Here is an 18,128-nt window from a genome sequence, read left to right on the forward strand (position 1 = left end):
ATGTTAAAACAAGCAAACTGAAAATCGTCCTAAATGGCCTCAGACAAAAATACAATCATAACTATATAATAATTTGGAGATATACCAATTTCCTAGAACTGGAAGGGACCTTGAAAGATCATCAGTTCCAGCCCCCTGCCTTCACTAGCAGGACCAAGTACTGATTTTTGCCCCAGATCCCTAAGTGGCCCCCTCAAGGATTGAACTCTCAACCCTGGGTTTAGCAGGCCAATGCTCAAACCACTGAGCTATCCCTCCCCCGCATTAGTGACATGCCAAGGTGGCTGAATACAAATAGCCCGGGACCTAATGGATTTCTGGCATGTTGATACACATTTTATTGGGCATGTATTAGTGCATTATGGTGATGATACTCTAGGCCAGGGGTCGGCAACCAAAGATGGCACACGACGATTTTTAATGGCACGCTGCTGCCTGCTGGAGTCCTAGCAGGCAGCAGCGAGCCATTAAAAATCCTGCCAAGCCTGGCCCAGCCTGCTCTTCTCCACCCTCCGCTCCCCCTGCGGGGGCAGGGGGCAGAAACATAAGCGTGCGCATGGGGTGTGCAGGGTGTGCCCAGGCACAACCTAATGCAGGGGTGGGCAAATGGCCCCACTCTCCTGGCGCAGCAAGCCGCAGGGTCTGCGCTCCCGGGCTGGAGCACCTGGTCAAGCACAGCAAGCTGCCTGCCCCTCCCCTGGAGCAATGTCACCACACGCGCTGTGCTCTGGGGGCCAGGGCTGCGCGCTCCCGCGGGGCAGTGTTTGGCTCCGCGGGGAGGCAGACACGCTTCCCCCTCCCCTGGAGTCATGTCGCTGCGCACGCAGCGCTCTGGGGGCCAGGACCGTGCACTCCCACAGGGCAGTTAGGGTGTGGGGGGGTCTCTGGAGCGGGTGGTCAGGGGACAAGGAGCTGGGGGGGGGGTTGGATGAGTCAGGAGTTCGGGGGGGGGCTGTCAGGAGGCAGGGGTGTGGAGGGGGTTGGGGCAGGCAGGGAGCAAGGGGGGTTGTATGGGTCGGGAGTTCTGGGGGTCCTGTCAGGGGGCGGGGAACAGTTGGATAGGCATGGGAGTCGCGGGGGTGTGGATAAGGGTTGGGGCAGTCAGGGGACAGGTAGGGGGTAGGATCCTAGGGGGCAGTCAGGGGACAAGGAGCAGGAAGGCTTAGATAGGGGGTGGGGTCCTGGGGGGCAGTTAGGGTCAAGAATCCCAGGAGGGAGTAGTCAGGGGACAAGGAGTGGGGGGGGTTGGGGGTTCTGAGGGGGGCAGTCAGGGGGTGGGACGTAGGAGGGAGTGGATGGGGGCATGGCTAGGGCATGGTGGGGGCGGGGCTAGGGCAGGGCTCCCTGGGTGCACACCCTAATGAAATGTGCTGCGCACACCTATGGGCAGAAGCTTGGTCCTGCCGGCTACCCTGCCTGTTCCCGTAGTGTGCTGGGTTCCAGCCCCTCCTCCACCTCTCTGTCCCTCCCTCCCTGCCAGCGATCAGCTGATGGACCTTGTGAGGGAGGGGGTCGGGAAGAAGCAGAGTCAGTGTGCTCGCTGCTTCTGGCGGAGGCAGAGAAGAAGTGGGGGCAGGGCCTTGGAGAATGGGTGGTGGTGGAATAGGGGCATATCCCCTCCAGCCCCCTGCCCTGACCCCCCCCCCCACAGCCTCTGCTTGACTCCTTCACACACACACACACACACACTCACACACACGACCCCAGCCCTGACATCCACACACATACCCAGTCCTCCCCCCGCCCTGACACCTGCACCCCCATCACATGCCCTCTGCCCTGACTCTTGCACACACACCCCAAATACACAGCCCTCCCACACCATGCACCCCCCACATCCTGACTTTTGCACCCCCCACGTCCCCACCCCCACCCTGAGCACCAAATGGGACCTGCCCAGGTAAGTGCCCCACAGCCAAACCTCCTGCCCTAACCCTGAGCCCCCTCCCTCATTCTAGCTCCTGGCCAGACCCTTCACCCCCAGCCCTGTGCTCAGTGCACTGCCACCCTCAGCTCAGTGCAGAGAGAGGAAGAGAATGGGCCAGAACCAGGGAGAAGGTAGGTACCCACTGTATGTGGGCAGAGCCAGGACCCCAGACTGGCAGCGGACTGAGCGGGTCCAGCAGCCAGGATCTCGGCTGGCAGGAGTCGGTGGATGGAACCCCTGAGCAGCAGTGGGCTGAGCCGCTCAGCCCACTGCCGGTCTGGGGTCCCAGGCGCCGGCCCCACACAGCCCGCTGCCGCTCTGGGGTTCTGGCTGCCGGACCCTTGCCAGCTGGGGTCCCGGCTGCAGACCCCGCTCAGCCCTCTGCCAGCCTAGGTGAACACAACCCCAGACCAGCAGTGGGCTGAGCGGGCCAGCGGCATAAGATCAACATTTTAATTTAATTTTAAATGAAGCTTCTTAAACATTTTGAAAACCTTGTTTATTTTACAATACAATGCTAGTTTAGTTATATAATATATAGACACAGAGAGAGACCTTCTAAAAAACATTAAAATGTATTACTGGCACACGAAACCTTAAATTAAAGTGAATAAATGAAGACTCAGCACACCACTTCTGAAAGGTTGCCGACCCTTGCTGTAGGCTCAGGTGAGGAGGCACTTGCAGTTGTGTAGAAATGCTTATTTGGCAGCACAGAAAAGCATCGCTGTATGTGAACCTTCCTTTTCACATACTTAGCTTTGTAAATTTAATGGGGCTTTACATTGAGACATCATTTTCCTACAAGTTTACCTCAGGATTTAGAGCAGGATAGGGATTTTTGGAGGGAGGGGGCAGGGAGGAATGGTGAATATATGTATATGAGGGGTGAGTATGCATTATGTGGGGCCAAGTGATGGTATATGTCCATGCACACAAATATACAGGTAAATATGGATGTCCATAAACAGATTTGAGGGTGTACTTGCCAACCATCCTGATTTGTACAGGGCATCCCAAATTTAGTTAATCTATCCTGGCTTCCAATCAGCTGCTTCTGTCCCAGGGACACTGAGTTGACGGGAGCTTTTCCTGTGCTAGCACGGGCTATTATTTAAATCTTGAAGATCTAGGAGGGGACTGAACATGTCATTTACCCCTAAAAACGCCTGAGAAGGAGTAGCCAGCCTGGCTTCTCCCCACCAGAAGGACAGCAGAGAGTAGGGGGACGTGGAAGCAGGGGCTGTTGTGAAGGATTTTAAATGTTACATTTGGCAGTTATTGCCCTATGAATGCAATGTACTATGCACTGCTATTAGAAAATCATCAAATGATAGCAAGAGTACTCAACAACTGCCTCTGTTATGAGACCTTGATACATGATGTCACATTGAAAAAAAACCCCAAACTTATTTTCAACAAAATGCTCACCCAAGTTTTGTGCAGTTTGAAGCTCCCAAGTTATTCCATAATTAATTCCCTGAAAATTTTGTACAAAATGCTGGCATCTGTGTGCTGGAACAAGGGGCACACTGATCCAGAAGAGCCTGGAAATTCTTCCATTGGCCAACATACCTGGTACCTCCTAATTTATTCCCAGCTGTTCCATTTACTACTAGTGTCAGAAAGTTGATATGCACTGTGTGACAGATATCGCAACTCTGCTGTAAAACTGGGCGGGCATATCTAGCATGGTCTTACAGGAGTCAGTCCAGGGTCTGGTACTAATCAATATTTTTTCATTAATGACTTTGGTATTGGAGTCAAGAATATACTTACAAAATTTGCAGATGACACCAACCTGGGAGGGGTTGCTAGCACTTTGGAGAACAGGATTAGAATTCAAAACAACCTTAACAAATTGGACAATTGGTCTGAATTCAACAAGATGAAATTCAATAAAGACAAGTGCACTTAAGAAGGAAAAATCAGATGCCAACTACAAAATAGGGAATAACTGGCTATGTGGTAATACTACAGAAAAGGATTTGGGGGATTATAGTGGATCACAAGCTGAATATGAAATTGCAAAAAAGGCTAGTATTGTATTAACAGGAATGTTATATGTAAGACACAGGAGGTAATTGTCTGCTCAGCTGGGCACTGGTGAGGGCTCTGTTGGAGTGTTGTGTCGAGTTCTGGGTGTCACACCTTAGGAAAGATGTGGACAAACTGGAAAGAGTCCCAAGGAGATCAATAAAAATGATAAAAGATTTAGAAAACCTGACCTGTGAGGAAAAGTTAAAAAACTGGGCATACTTAAGTCTTGGGTGGGGGAAGACTGAGGGGGCACCTGATAAATTCTTCAAATAGTCTGTGATAAAGAAGACTTTGATCAATTGTTGTTCATGCTCACTGAAGGTAGGACAAGAAGTAATGGGCTGAATCTGCAGCAAGGGAGATTTAGGCTAGACATTAAGAAAAACTTTCTATCAGGTTAGTAAAGCTTTGAAATGGGCTTCCGAGGGAGGTTGTGAAATCTCCATCACTGGAAGTTTTTCTGAACAGGTTGGACAAACACTTGTCAAGGATGGTTTAGGTTTACGTGGTCCTGCCTCAGGACAGGTACTGAACCTGATGACTTCTCAAAAGTCTTTTGCAGCCCTACATTCCTCTGATTCTGTGATCTTTTGGGACCATTGTATTAAGTTAATTAATGGTTTATGTATGACTGTGTTCTACTCCATGGGGGAAAGGTAACCACAGCTCCCCCAGGAACTAAAAGACAATGGGGGTGATGAAGCTGAATCACTGGGACTAAACAATTCCAGAGAAGGTCTACCCCGGGGGGTGGTTTGTGTATACTGGTTCAGGCTGGGCTTTCCAGAGACTAGGTAAGAAAAAAAGGGCTTTTAGTATAAAACAGTGGTTTTTTCAATCTTTCTTCATTTTGAATGGAGGTGCAGACCCCTTCGGAAAACTTAGACAGAGTCTGTGAACCCTGAGGGGTCTATAGACCACAGATTGAAAAACACTTTCTATGGTAACAACAGCCTTTTGCTGACCCCTTAGACATGGTCTGCAGACCCCTGCTTGAAAACCACTGCTATAAAAGGATGAGCTGGAACTGACTAGTGGCCTCCTTTCTGATCCAGGCAATGGACCAGACCTTCTGTCCTGGGGGTCCTCCAGCCTTTGCAGAATGGTTGGGAAGACTTTGGCCTAGTAGGGCCCCATAAGACTGATGGGTGACCCCTAGAACATTTAAGTCTGTTTGTTTTTATTGTGTTTTCTCTGTAACCTTAAGAATAATTTGCTCACTTGGAAAGAGCAGAGTGGTGACTTGTAACTGCTGGCAATGCACTGTTAGCCCTTGGAGAGAAAGCAAAGCACAGGCACTGGCCATTAGGCAGACTGGCTTCCTAGGGATATCATAGTGTAAGGCAGAGAGCTGTGTAGCCTAAAAACCTCTGGTCAGAAGGGAGTGGGACAAAGGTCCCTCCCCAAAGTCAGCAGATGGCTGGAGACCAGAGACCTGTCTGGGTGCTCCTGGAGTGGACCATGGAGGGGGGATATATGTGCAGTTACCCTGAAACTGTGACACACTGTCCCAGTATTCCAAACATACTGACTGGTATGTGCTTAGAGTGACGCAGACACCAAGGAAGAGAATCTCTGCAGTGTGCTCCTAACATAGGGGGAATTCCAAATTCCCAGCTTAGATCTAGTAGGAAAAGGAAAAAAGTACACGGACTAGAGCAGCTAAAAAATCAACCCACAGGCATTTTTTTTTAAAAGGTAGCTAATGTGGCCCATATATTCAACAATGCATTCTACTAACTGTTATATTGGACCAAAAATGTGTATGGAAAGTTTCTCAGAAACAAATCTTTTCATCACCTCCCTTCCCCCACCCCCACCAGAATGTTCCTTCTGAGTTTTTTAACAAGCTGGAACAAGTGGGGAGTTCAGCAGAATGTCTTTTTCACTGCACAAGAAACCCCCCCCAGAAAAACAAACTTAATTTAAAGCAGAAATATCGTATCTCACAAACTCTTGTTCGGTTGTGCAGAGACATATTCCCCCAAACAAGTCTGCTCCAGGTTTCAGTTCTGTGTGTTACAGCAGATGAGAAGATCTGGGGCCCCCAGTCACACTCTCCCCCCTCCAGTACACTCAGTAAAGGAATGTGCGTGGTGGACGTGCTTCCTGTCACAGAGCTGTCTTGCAGGCAGATCACGTCTGCATCAAGTTAGGTGGGAGACCTTTTAAAGAGAAATTAGCTAAATGATTGTTCTCTTCAAAGTCTCTAATGCAAGTTATTTTAATTTACCATTTTTTTAACATGACTAGGAAGGATCTTCATTAGACAGAGATCCATATACAGGAAAAATCTAGGTTTTAGAAGCAAATGGTGTACAAGGTGGGCTTTCTAACACAGGACACATGCCCTGTGTTGCACTCTCACCAGCTGAGATGGGGAGAAGGGGCTGTTGGGAGCTTCGTCCCCTCTCTTGTGCACTAATATGGCCACAGGCCAAGATTCTTTCCTAGTGCAAAGGAAGGGTCCTAGGAGTGAGTCCCAGTTGCCCTACTCCATGGTGCACCCAACAGGGCATGGTGTTTCAGTTATAGTGCATGGTCAGGCCCCTAGCTTTATGCCCAGGAGGATAGTCAGGAGCCAGGAATTATGTTGCTGATCTTTTCAGAGCAGCAGTAAAGTTCACCCAGCAGCACATCCGCTCTCCCTTGGCCTTCTCTGCCCTCCTGCTTTGCACCAGGATAATAGTTTTGGGGTGAAATCCTTTTCACCCCTGGCTGAATTGTGCCCTTGGATATGTGAGCAGTGCTCTAAGTGCTTTTGGACTATATCCTTCCTAAAAGTTGGACTACACAGAAATTTGTAGTTGGGGTGGGGAATAAGAATGGGTTCACAGCGAAAGCTAATTACAGCCTCATCAATGGACTCACTGTTTTTTATTTATTTGGTTTGGTATCACGCACAATGTCCTAGATGCCGGGCAAGCAGAAAAGAAGGCAAAATTTATAATCTAAAAAGCAAGACAGGAAAATGGAAACCACATAGAAGTAATGTGGTCAAGGTGAGAACTAGACATGTCATGATAGGTTCCGTAATGATTCCCATTTGGACAGAGAATAAATACGCATTGTCAGAATGGAAAGGTATTTAGGGGGTCTCATGTTCTTTAAATATTTTAAAGCCATCCCCTTGTTTTCAGCCAGTCTTTGAAATTCCTTCAGAGAGGTACCCGTCTCTTCATCTATTATAGTATCTACCCCCTGGTGCATTTATACTGAAATCCGACTCCAATGAATCAATTCAAGTTCTTCACTTACTCAATTTAAATTCCCATATGCCCTAATAAGCCCCCAAATGAAGAATTAAAGTAATAATACATCAATTCTGCTGCTCTACCAATAACCTTAACTATCAAAGTGACAATGCATCAATCAAGCTGACGTACAGCTAATATCAACCATTAAAGTAACTGTTAAATTAGTGTCTGACAAAAAGGTGTTGCTTCCATTAGGGTTTTATGTGTCTCACCCCCCGCCCCTTCTCCAGCTCTGTCAGCTCTTGCTGTTTTTTCTGTCTTCCTGTCTCTCTCCCCAACCCCCCACACTTCTCTCTCTTGTTCTTCTTTCCCTTTTTCCCCCTTGCTTTTGCTCGTGGCCTCACTGTGATTAATCTAGCAGTGCTCCCCCATCAGTTATTGTCATGGACAAGTCCTTTTGCTCAGCCTGGCCCTAGACTGAATAACAGCCTTTCTTCCTCGAGTGCTTGCTCATGTCGATTCCATTCTAGGTGTGTGTGCACCCACGTGCACAGTTGTCTGAGACTTTTGCCTTAGCAGTATCCATCTTGCCGCAAACTAAGTGTTCACATAGACATGACCAACAGTGGGTTAACTATTCCTATTTTATTCCAGAATAAGAGCATCCACATATGGAGTTAATCAGAAATAGCTATTCTGGAACAACTCCCCATGTGGACAAGCCCTTGTTGACTCAAGCAGGTCTCTAGGTGGGGCTTCTTGGAGGTTCTGAACATAATAAGAACATAAGAAATGGCCATACTCGGTCAGACGAATGGTCCATGTAGTCCAGTATTCTGTCTTTTGACAGTGGGCAATGCCAGATACTTCAAAGAAAACAAACAGAACAGGGCAATCACCAAGTGATCATCCCCTGTCATCCAGTCCCAGCATGCAGGGCTGTGCACTCTGGCAGATCAAAGCAAGTTCGATATAATGCGGTTTCACCTATAATTTGGTAAGATTTTTTTGTCTCCCGAGGACAGCGTTATATCGGGGTAGAGGTGTATTTGCAATTAGGGTTGCCAGGTGTCAGTTTTCGACCAGAACTCCTGGTTGAAAAGGGACACTGGCAGCTCTGGTCAGCACTGCCAACTGGGCCATTGAAAGTCTGGTCAACGGTACTGAGGGGCTAAGGCAGGCTAGTCCCTACCTTTCCTGTCTCCGCGCTGGGGGGATGGGTCAGGGGGCTCTGCACGCTGCCCCCACCCCGAGCACCAGCTTTTCACTCCCATTAGCCAAGAACCGAGGCCAGTGATTGCTGTGGAGGCGGTGCCTGTGAGCGAGAGCTGCGTGCGGAGCCCCCTCACCTAGGATCTGGACCTGCTGGCTTCTTCCGGGGCACAGCACAGAGTCAAGACAGGCAGGGAGCCTGCCTTAGTCTCACTGCACTGCTGACCGGGAGCTGCCCGAGGTAAGCCCACACTCCAAATCCCTCAGCCGCACACCCTCAACCTGGAGCCCCCTCCAGCATCCCACACCTCTTATCCCCGGCCCCAACCCAGAGCCCATACCCTCCCACGCTCCAAATCCCTCAGCCCCACACCCTCAACCTGGAGCCCCCCTCTGCACTCCTGACCCTACCCTGGAGCTCTCACCCCCTCCTGCACCCCAACCTCCTGCCCCAGCCCAGAGCCCCCTTCAGCACCCTGAACCCCTCATTTCTGGTCTCACCCTGGAGCCCGCATCCTCAGTTAGAGCTCTCACCCCCTCCCACAGCCCTGCCCCAGCCCAGTGAAAGTGACTGAGGGTGGGGGAGAGCGAGCTACCGAGGGAGGGGAAATGTAGGGAGCAGGGCCTTGGGGAAGAGGTGGGTGGACAGGGGGTCTGGCTTCAGGAAAGGGGTGGGGCTAGGGTGTTAGCAATTATAAAGTTGGCAAACCTATTTGCAGTTAGAAATAACACTATCTATTTAGCTTACCTAGGTAAAACTGATAATATTGTAAGGGCCATCACTGTGCTGTTTTTAAGGATAATTGTGGATGTATCTGGGTTTGTGCGCATGTGTTTTAGTAGTTTTCCTGTGGCACTCCTTAGACCTTCATCTTGGAACCTCTTTCCAAGTTTGCCTCCACTACGAGGTAAAAAGAGCAAATACAGCTACTGCAGTGGGTTTTTCAGCTGGTATTTCCACAGATCTCGGAGGTGATAGCTTTTGAGAATTGGTCTTCGATCAGCACTGTAGTGCAGTCTTTCCGGGCCATGGTTAATGTCGCTGTGTCACAGTTCATTTAAATTTCTTTGCCCTGTATTTTTGAACCTACAAATATTGTCCCTTCCTGTCCCGGGCCAACAGAAAACATAACTCCTGTGGGATGCTTGGTCCAATAATGAGTAGTAGCAGTTTTGAGGCCCAGTGCATAGTCTGCAGCAAGGTGTTTTTAAATGAGGCAGATTTGAGAAAGTGCTAAGAACTGTAATCATGGTTGATTGAGAAGAAATGACAGAAAGGGGACACAAAAGAGCTGCTTTTGAGAAGGAGATTTTCCTGAAAAATTGGATCTGAACAACTTGGATTTAAAGAGAACTTTAATGGCAGCGCGTATGATACCAGAGCGACTGAGTCTGGTGAGCTTGTTAGTGAATGTGTTTGTACAATACACTTAGGAAAAAGATGAATGGAGAAAACTGGGACATCAAAGCAGGTTAAAATTAGGGCCTACTAGTCTGGGCACAGTTTATAAATTTGGATCAATATCAGTGTGGCGATCTCACCATTATACTTACTTTGTCCTTTACTTTAATCTTCACAACACCCCTGTGAATTTTATCTTCATGAAAGTGACATACCAATAATGCTGCCTCGAGCCAGGTGTAATGCAGATGGATGGTATGCAAACTTCCCAAACACAGAGCTCTGTTGCACCTCACTACTGATCCTGTAATATCCCTGCTGTTCCATTTCTGGTGTCCTTGGGGTGACAATGATATTTTTCACTCAAAAATCCAATTTTTAAATGATAGGTTCTGTGGGTTACATCCTAAAGTGCTGTATTGATTATTTCACACTGAAATCTAAACAACAGTTATTCATAAAATGACTTCTAAAATTCACTCCTAGTGCTTCCAGTCCAGTGATCTCATTTAGCTCAGCAAAGATTTCCTCTTCTCCCTCAGTTTTAGGTCTTCATCCTATCAGGTGTCCTCAACTCCCAGTGACTTCAACTCTTTGAATTGGAATCTGAATATATATGTACCCTACTTTGGGGTTGTTAAACTGGGCCTTCGAATTGTGTACACTGTGTGTCCGACCCCCACATTCTGTCTATATATTGAATTGCCCAAAATATATTTTAGTCTTTGAATTCCAAATAGCAAGGAAGAGTTTCACATTTATAGTTTTTTTTCTTTGTTTTTGTCTTGAGTTCATGTTCCTTTATGATAAAAGTGAGTTTCTACTTTCACAAGCCAGTCTTGCGGATACGTCCCCCTCAGAAAGAGGGCCAGGGTTGTCTCAGCAATGTCAATGTTTGCTCACTGTGGTAGAGCTATAACAGCTGTGATGAAACTTTTGGAGGGAGGTGGTGGTGGTGTCAGAGTGTTGCATTTATAAATGTGTGCAGGTGTACTCTGTAATCATGGAATGAAAGTGACAAAGGGAGGGAGGACATGCTAATTATTAATAGTACTGTAAGTTACTGTACGTGGAGAGATTTAAAAAGGCACTTTTCTATGTACTGTTTTTCCTTTGGTAAATTTTTAATGAAAACCTTCCATTACAAAATGTGCTACCAGATTCCTGCTGTAACTGTTAAAGTATCATTTTAAAATCTGAAGGCAGTTCTGCTATCTACATTTTTAAAGTCCTTTTCAAACTACAGTTTTTATTTTGACAGAACTTGCCTGAGCAGTGCCATTCTCCTGTTGCCTGGCAATAATATTCACCTTGGGACAGAGGAAAAGAAAGTGCACATGGTACATTTTTCAGAAGTACCCACATGCCATTTTTAAGTGACTTAAGATCCTAAGTTTCATTGACAGTCAAGGAACCTAAGTGCCTACTGGCATGTCTACACTACAATACCACCTGCAGCTGGCCAGGGCTGCCCAGAGGGGCAGGCAAGTGGGGCAATTTGCCCCAGGCCTCACAGGGGCCCCCATGAGAATATAGAATTCTATAGTGCTGCAACTTTTTTACGGAAGGGGCCCCCAAAATTGCTTTGCCCCAGGCCCCCTGAATCCTCTGGGCACCCCTGCAGCTGGCCCATGTGAGCTTGTGGGCTGCAGGTCTATAACATTGCAGTGTCGATGTTCAGGCTTGGACTGGAGCCTGAGCTCTGGTACCCTCCTGACTGGCAGGGTGCCAGAATTCTAGCCTGAGCCCGAATGTCTACACTGCAGTTTTATAGCCCCACAATCCAAGCCCACTTGTCTAGTCCCCCCTCCCCCGCTTCACATGCCTTAAACCTCTTGCAGTGAAACCTGATCTGACTTCCCCCACAGCTCCAAGCTTCCAAACTGCCCCCCTACACCCAGGACAAGTTTTTGGTCTTACCCTGTTCTCAACTGCTAAAACTTCCCTACTGTGCTTGGCAAGAACTCTAACCACTCCCCACTAAGCTTATAAACACTGCTATAATCCCTGATAAGATCCAAGCGCCAACCTTCCTCCTGAGATGGTATCCTGCAAGCACGTTCACTTTGTATCCTTTCCAGACCTTCCTTTCAAACCCCTGCACCATGTCCTGATCTCCTAGGCGGACCACAAAAAATGCCCAACCTTCCTGCAACCAACCAATGAACCAGATTTAGCTCTCATGCTCAACCCATACCTCTGGCACAGCATTTCTCAAATATGGCCACAGTGGCTGCATGCAGTCACCAGGGGCTTTTCTTGTGGTCACAGCCTCCTCGGTGGGGGGAGGGGGGAAGCACAGAGACAGAGGAGCAGGAAGCCAGTTTGAGTTCCCCACCTTCCCAAGGGTGGTGGGGTTCAGGCTTCATCTCTCGGGTGGCAGACTCTATCCGGCCACAAGGCAGCAGGCTCCATCCACAGCTGCAGGGCTTCGGGCTCTGGCCACCCCATCACCCCTGGCCTCTGTTGCTTCCTCTGGCCCCCTGCTGCCTTCCTACCCGCCTCCCCATCCAGGGCTTAATTTGTCCTCTGGCTTACGAGGGCTGAGTAAGTCTGCTGTGAAAAGCGTATTTGTATGTTTGTTAGTATCACTTTTCACTGCCTTCTAGCTATCAAGTCTGCTGCTGTGAAAAGTGATATTAACAAACATCCAAGTATCACTTTTCACAGAAGCAGACTTACTAGCTAGCAAGACATTTAAAAAGCAAAACAAAAACCCAAACAAACCCCCAAATAAAACAAAAAAACATGCAAAACACCTTATATGTGTTTAGATCCAGTAAAGAACAGAGACAATTGTACATTTAGGTTGCCAAAGACCCTACATAAACAAATTGAACCTGTATATGTGCATATTTATTTGTTTTTCCTAAGGGTAATTAAGTATTTTAGGAAAAATTGTCAGAGCGGCCACCAGCAAGAGTTGGTGGCGGCACGCTGAGGCCACCAAAATTTTTGTTGTGAGAACCCCTGCGAGTCTGGCATGTCCTAGCTCCTAGGTGACACACACCAATATTTAAATGAGTTAATCAGAAACCGCTTCTTTTCCTAGCTGTGTTCTCCACACTGGTCTGTGCAAAAGGTTTAATGCTTTGCTGTGCTTTTTTCAGGAAGATATAAGTTGAAGCTGCAAGTTTAATAGAAATACAGTGAAGACTAATAAAACCTTTTCTTCCTTTTGTAGTGCAACTTTCCAGAGAACCAGGATGGCTTGAAGGAACTCTAAATGGCAGAAGAGGACTTATTCCACAAAACTATGTTCAGTTTCTTTAGCTCTCTGCATTTAACGCCCAGAAGGTGTACATGGTATCCATGGATTTTTGTTAATCACTTCTCTCCGCTTTGGTGACTGGTTTTAATCAAGGAAGAGCTAGACAATGGGATGAAGAGCCTAATCTGTACAAAGACAAAATGTTGCCAAATAGGAATTGCAGAGATGTGATTTGTAAGGTGGTTTTTTTTGGGGGGTGGGGGGGTGGAGGGGTAGTTTAATTTTATGAACAGGGTTTTACATGTGAAAAGCACAACAGCAATATGTTTGCAGGATAACCAGAATTTTAAGTCAGAGATGTGGTTGAACTCAGATTCAGCTGTCATTTGGAGAAAATTTTTTAAGTATTTATATTGTCCTGGTGCTGACTAAATTGAAATTTGAAAACTGTATTTATATCCACTGTTATATCCACCCTCTATTTTTCTGGTTCTGAACAGTGATTGGGCAAAGAGGCTCTTATGCTGAAGGCAAAGTAATATTCTGAAAGGGGAGGGGAAGTAGCTGGATCAGATTTTCAGATAAATAAAACCCATAGAGAGGGGGATATGATATTTTCAAGTGTCTTCAAAATGCAGATGCCTTTATGTGATGCGTGTAGCTTCATTTATATTATTTTCAATAACATTTATTTCAGGCTCCAGTACCTCCGGTTCCATATTGTGCAATTTTCAAAGTACAGGTTTGTCACCCAAAAAAATCACTGTAAATTAAATGTTTACTATTTGTCTCTCTCTCATGTTGTTGGAGAATGATTTGCTCTGTTTCTATAAATCAGTAACTGAAATAAACTTCTCTTAGTTACTGGAAGGTGTGTGTGCAGACTCAGTAAAGAGGAAGGCACTGCTGATTCAGAACAGGTACGAGTTAGGGAGACCATTCCTCACAGCAAACAACTTACTTACTGACTTCATTAACATCTGCTAAATACAACTACAGGGTCACATGCTGCATTGATTCTGTAGGACGAGCTCATTGCACACTAGAGGGTCTCCCTGTGTTCCCCCCACAAGCTCCCTGTGGGCCACCCTTCCATCCCTTGCTATTTCAGGGACTCTGGAACACACACACCCCATTGCTTCCCATTCTGCCTCCATGCCAGGAGTTTTGTGCCCCACTTCTCCCCTTAGCAGAGGCCCCTATTCTCACCCTGCCATCTTAATCTGACCTTACATCCTGAAACATATCCAGGAAAAGTCAAGGGGAGTTTTACCATTGACTTCAAAGAGCCCTTAGTTGTACTGAGTAGTAGCTAGTTTTACTAAATAGTATCCTCAAGTAGCCCTATTGTAAGCGATGGGACTATTTGAGCAGTAAGATACTCATCAATGTGCATGGGAAAGGTATCAGAATCTGGTCCGTTAGTGAACTGTGTATCTCACAAATCTTTGCCACATGATAAAAATATGATGAAAGGTAGTTACCACTGTGCTGAGTGCAATTTGTCTTCTCTCTTCCCCTCTTGCTTAAAAACATGAAAAATAACACCACCTTATAAGACTAATACACTGCATTAAAGTGAGCTTCATGCATTTTGACTATTTTTGCAAACCAAAAAATATTACAGCTATATTAAGTTACTAGTCTTAAAACAGGAGTAGTTAATGTTCTTTCATTTTCCTTTTAAAGAAAAGTTTTCATGCACTGCCATTATCTGTTCCTGTGCCTAGACCTTCTGAGTAAACACAAATGAACTTCAGATGGTTGGCTGAGTTGGTATTGCAGTCCAACTGGAACTCTATGAGGTTTAGTATATGTCATTGTGTCTGAGGGGATGGTGAGCTTTGCCAAACAGCTTTAAGGCAATTCTGGCTGGGAGGTTATACTGAAGATGGTGTAGGACTACTGTAATGAGATCAAGTGCTCTAATCTGTCCCTTGACACAAGAGTAAGGAAATAATCCCTCTGATAACATTGAGCAATAGATCATAGGTTTGCTCCCTCAAATTTGTTCAGTTTGGAAGGCAGTGTTGGCAGTCAGTCATTCTCATTTGTGAACAAGCAATAGCACCAAACTGTGCATAATATTTTGGCTCAGAGTGTGTTTGGTCCTCCACTGTCTTCCAAATGCTTTAGTTCTTGGTCTAGCATGCAACTAAAGCGGGTTAAAAAAGATAGAGGAAAAGTAGTAAGAGCTTTAACTTGTGGAGTGCCACTTCACCCACTGCTATGATCCTGTTTGCTGCATTGCCTTCAGGTCTGCAAACTCCTGCATAAGCTATTCTGAACTTCCTGTTATTTCAGGTTCTTTTGCCTCTGGTAGCTCAAGTAAATCTATGCCAGCTCCAAGCAATCCTAAGAAGAGGAAGAGAACCCTGTTAAGTGTATTATTTCCTGGTAGGAGAGGTAATGCTAATTTAATTTTTCATTCCTAATTTGTCTTATACTCTTGCTTTTACAAAAGCCTTAAGAAGAAGATGAGTAAGCTGGGTCAGAACTGTGCTGAGTTGAGCATACTGCCTACTACTTTTAAGAATTCAGCTCTGGTAACTGGCACTGGTGGGAAGGTCTTCCGCCTTGGCTTACACTCTGATTAATGCTGAGGGAAGCCGATGAAGTATTGATGGCTCTTGGTAACAGAGTGGTAGCCCTGCTGTCTGTGTTATCCCCTCTCTCCATCCATCTTGTGCAGTATTTCAGAAAATCAGTGTTAGGACATCATGCGTCAAAGAGACAAAGAATAGTGAAAGTTAGAAGATACCTAAAGACAGACTTCCCCAAGCACGTAATATACATGCCTCTTTTCCTGGAAGCATGGGGCCTAGGGCTCAGCTCTTTGAATTCAACTCCTTCTTAATGACAATGTTGACTCCAATGACAAGAATATGGAAAGTCATCTATGAGTGTGCTACTATTTAGCTTTTCAGTGGTTATCCTGCACCAATTGCCAGTGCCAGAAGGAATCTTGGAGAGCACTTTCCAGAGCAGTCTATGCTAATTGTGCTGATCCCTACTGGACAATGAAGTGTTCAAGGGATCCTACCCCCATTGGGCAAGTTAACACCACGGCCTCCCTTCTCCCAAGAGATTTGATTCTAGGTTCGTATACTTAATTGTGGTGTGGGGTATGGGTTCCATGTTGCTTTATTTCAGCTCTGCCATTGGAGCCTGGTTGCTGGCTTGCTGCTGTCTCCTCCTCCTTTCCAGAGCCATAAGTAAGTAATAGACCTACTGCCCCTTTGTTTCCCACTCTCTGTCTTTGGAGTGGAGAAGGCAGGCCTTCACTCAACTACCAGAGATTCTCCCACTCTCAGGTTTTCACTTCTCTTTAGCAGAGCACTGCTGGGTTCTCAGCCGCTGGTTCCTCCCAGTGGTGGTCTAGTGTTGTAGCACGGGCACTGATAGTGCTCCAGCTAGAGTCCTAGTTAGCCTATTCTGTCAGGTGCGTGAAAATTCTCTCACACACACACTAACCACCCTTGTTTCTTTTACTTAGAAGACAATCCTGGTCTGAGAGGGTCCCAATGATCATGAATCAGATAGAAAAGATGGAATTAGCTTTATGCTCTGCTCTTTTTGTTCTCACCAGCAAGTGTAAGTGCCTGGACCCTAGGCCAAACAATGCATGCAGCAGGAACTTCAGTATATGACAGTGATTAAACAAGGTTCTCCTTGTGCTCCATTATTCTGCCTTGGCTCTAGCAGGTCAAGCTTAGTAGAAACTTCTGTGTTTAACTCTACTCAGAGGCCCGAGAAAATCATTCTTCTTACTGCTCTTCATGGCAGGTTTCCCTCTCTGGTGCATTCTAGCTCACATACAGCAGAGGACTCGCTGCAGAGCCTTCAGAACTTGGCTACATAACTGAAATAATAAAATTGGTTGCACTGAAGTAACTAAATATATAAATTACAAATCTGTGTGCACACAAGGGGGGCTCTGTTTTAACATAAATCTATTCTTACTCAGTTACATAATCTCGAAATAGGGCACTCTTCTTTTGGATTAAGTGACCATACATAGACTAGCACTAACAGAAAATCAGCGGTCATGCCCCCCCCTTTAGTTACTGTGTAGAAAAGCCCTGCCCTTCCATGCTGGTGCATTGCTCTTATCTGCATGGTGAAATTATGGAGACCTACACACTGAAGCTAACTGAGGTCCCCTTAACTCTCACATGCACTCTCTCTTTGGTACCCTTCCCACCCATGCCTGCTGTCCTGGTCTCAGCTGATTGTCTAATTAAACAGCAAGACTGCAGCTGCCCCAGTGCTGAACTGGGTTAGGACTAACTTACCTATGTGCCATATAATAAACCACTCTAAATATGGCTTGACAGTGTTTTCCGAAACAGTGCTCAATACGGTACGTCCTGGTCTACACGTGCAGTAAAACAGTGTTCAGCAGCGAATCAATCACTCTTGTTGATATTAGCAAACAAAATTTACCTTTAGTGACAGTTTAAAAGTAGAGGTAGGGCACTTCCCAGTCACCCAAAATGTTAAAAGAATGGAAATTAAGGGGAGAGAATTGTACATTTCTTTTCCACGTTTGTATTGACCACAATGCCCCAAAACACTCCATAAAGCTTTTACTTCCATCTCAGACAGATACCCAAAACCAGCGCTGAGCTCCGGCACCTCTCGGCTTGCCGCATCAGTTACAAATTAAGCACTGCCAATAACCAAACTGGTTCTCCAAAACACACAACCTTAACAGATCAACACATTTGACTGTCACACCATCCAAGCATTTTGGGAAGGGGATTGTTATTTTGCCTTACCACTCTTGAGGTCACTATTATTCTTTTCTGCTGAACGAGTTTCAGAGATGTAGGGCAGGATTAAGATTTCTTTGCACCAAAATGTTTTGGTGCAACTTGATTGTTGCTGCTGCCTGAAATTCAGAGGATTAGAGTGCACACTCCTAGCATCTGAACTTGTGCAATCAATAGTGCACTGGGAAAAATTCTAATTACATGGACAATAAAAGTAGCTGTTGTAGGAGAGTAGAGTCCAAGTGAAGATACAGGTAAGAGCCTAACTCCAGCTTCTATTGTGCTAAACCTTTTCATAGGCCATCGGTTTGTCTGTCACGTGCTTCACCTTCCGTGTCAAACAGTCTCATGCCAGCTCTCCTGG

The 18,128-nt window shown here is 46.3% G+C and overlaps 2 protein-coding genes across 2 annotated transcripts in view; one reads left to right on the forward strand and one right to left on the reverse strand.

The window, feature by feature from the left end:
* Positions 1 to 13,859, forward strand: part of ARHGAP10 (Rho GTPase activating protein 10) — a 217,819-nt gene extending 203,960 nt beyond the window's left edge. The window contains exon 23 of the mRNA XM_039541772.1: positions 12,963 to 13,859. Within this exon, the coding sequence (XP_039397706.1) occupies positions 12,963 to 13,051 (89 nt within the window). The 3' untranslated portion in view covers positions 13,052 to 13,859. The remainder of the gene's footprint in view (positions 1 to 12,962) is intronic.
* Positions 13,860 to 16,531: 2,672 nt separating this feature from the next.
* The window catches only part of NR3C2 (nuclear receptor subfamily 3 group C member 2), a 258,185-nt gene continuing 256,588 nt past the window's right edge, over positions 16,532 to 18,128 (reverse strand). Inside the window, exons 11-12 of the transcript XR_005599519.1 lie at positions 17,771 to 17,883; positions 16,532 to 16,851 (exon numbers count right to left, since the gene is read on the reverse strand). The gene's annotated coding sequence lies outside the window, so the exon portion shown is untranslated. The remainder of the gene's footprint in view (positions 16,852 to 17,770; positions 17,884 to 18,128) is intronic.

The sequence above is a fragment of the Mauremys reevesii genome, linkage group 5, assembly GCF_016161935.1.
Source record: "Mauremys reevesii isolate NIE-2019 linkage group 5, ASM1616193v1, whole genome shotgun sequence".
NCBI lineage: Eukaryota > Metazoa > Chordata > Testudines > Geoemydidae > Mauremys > Mauremys reevesii.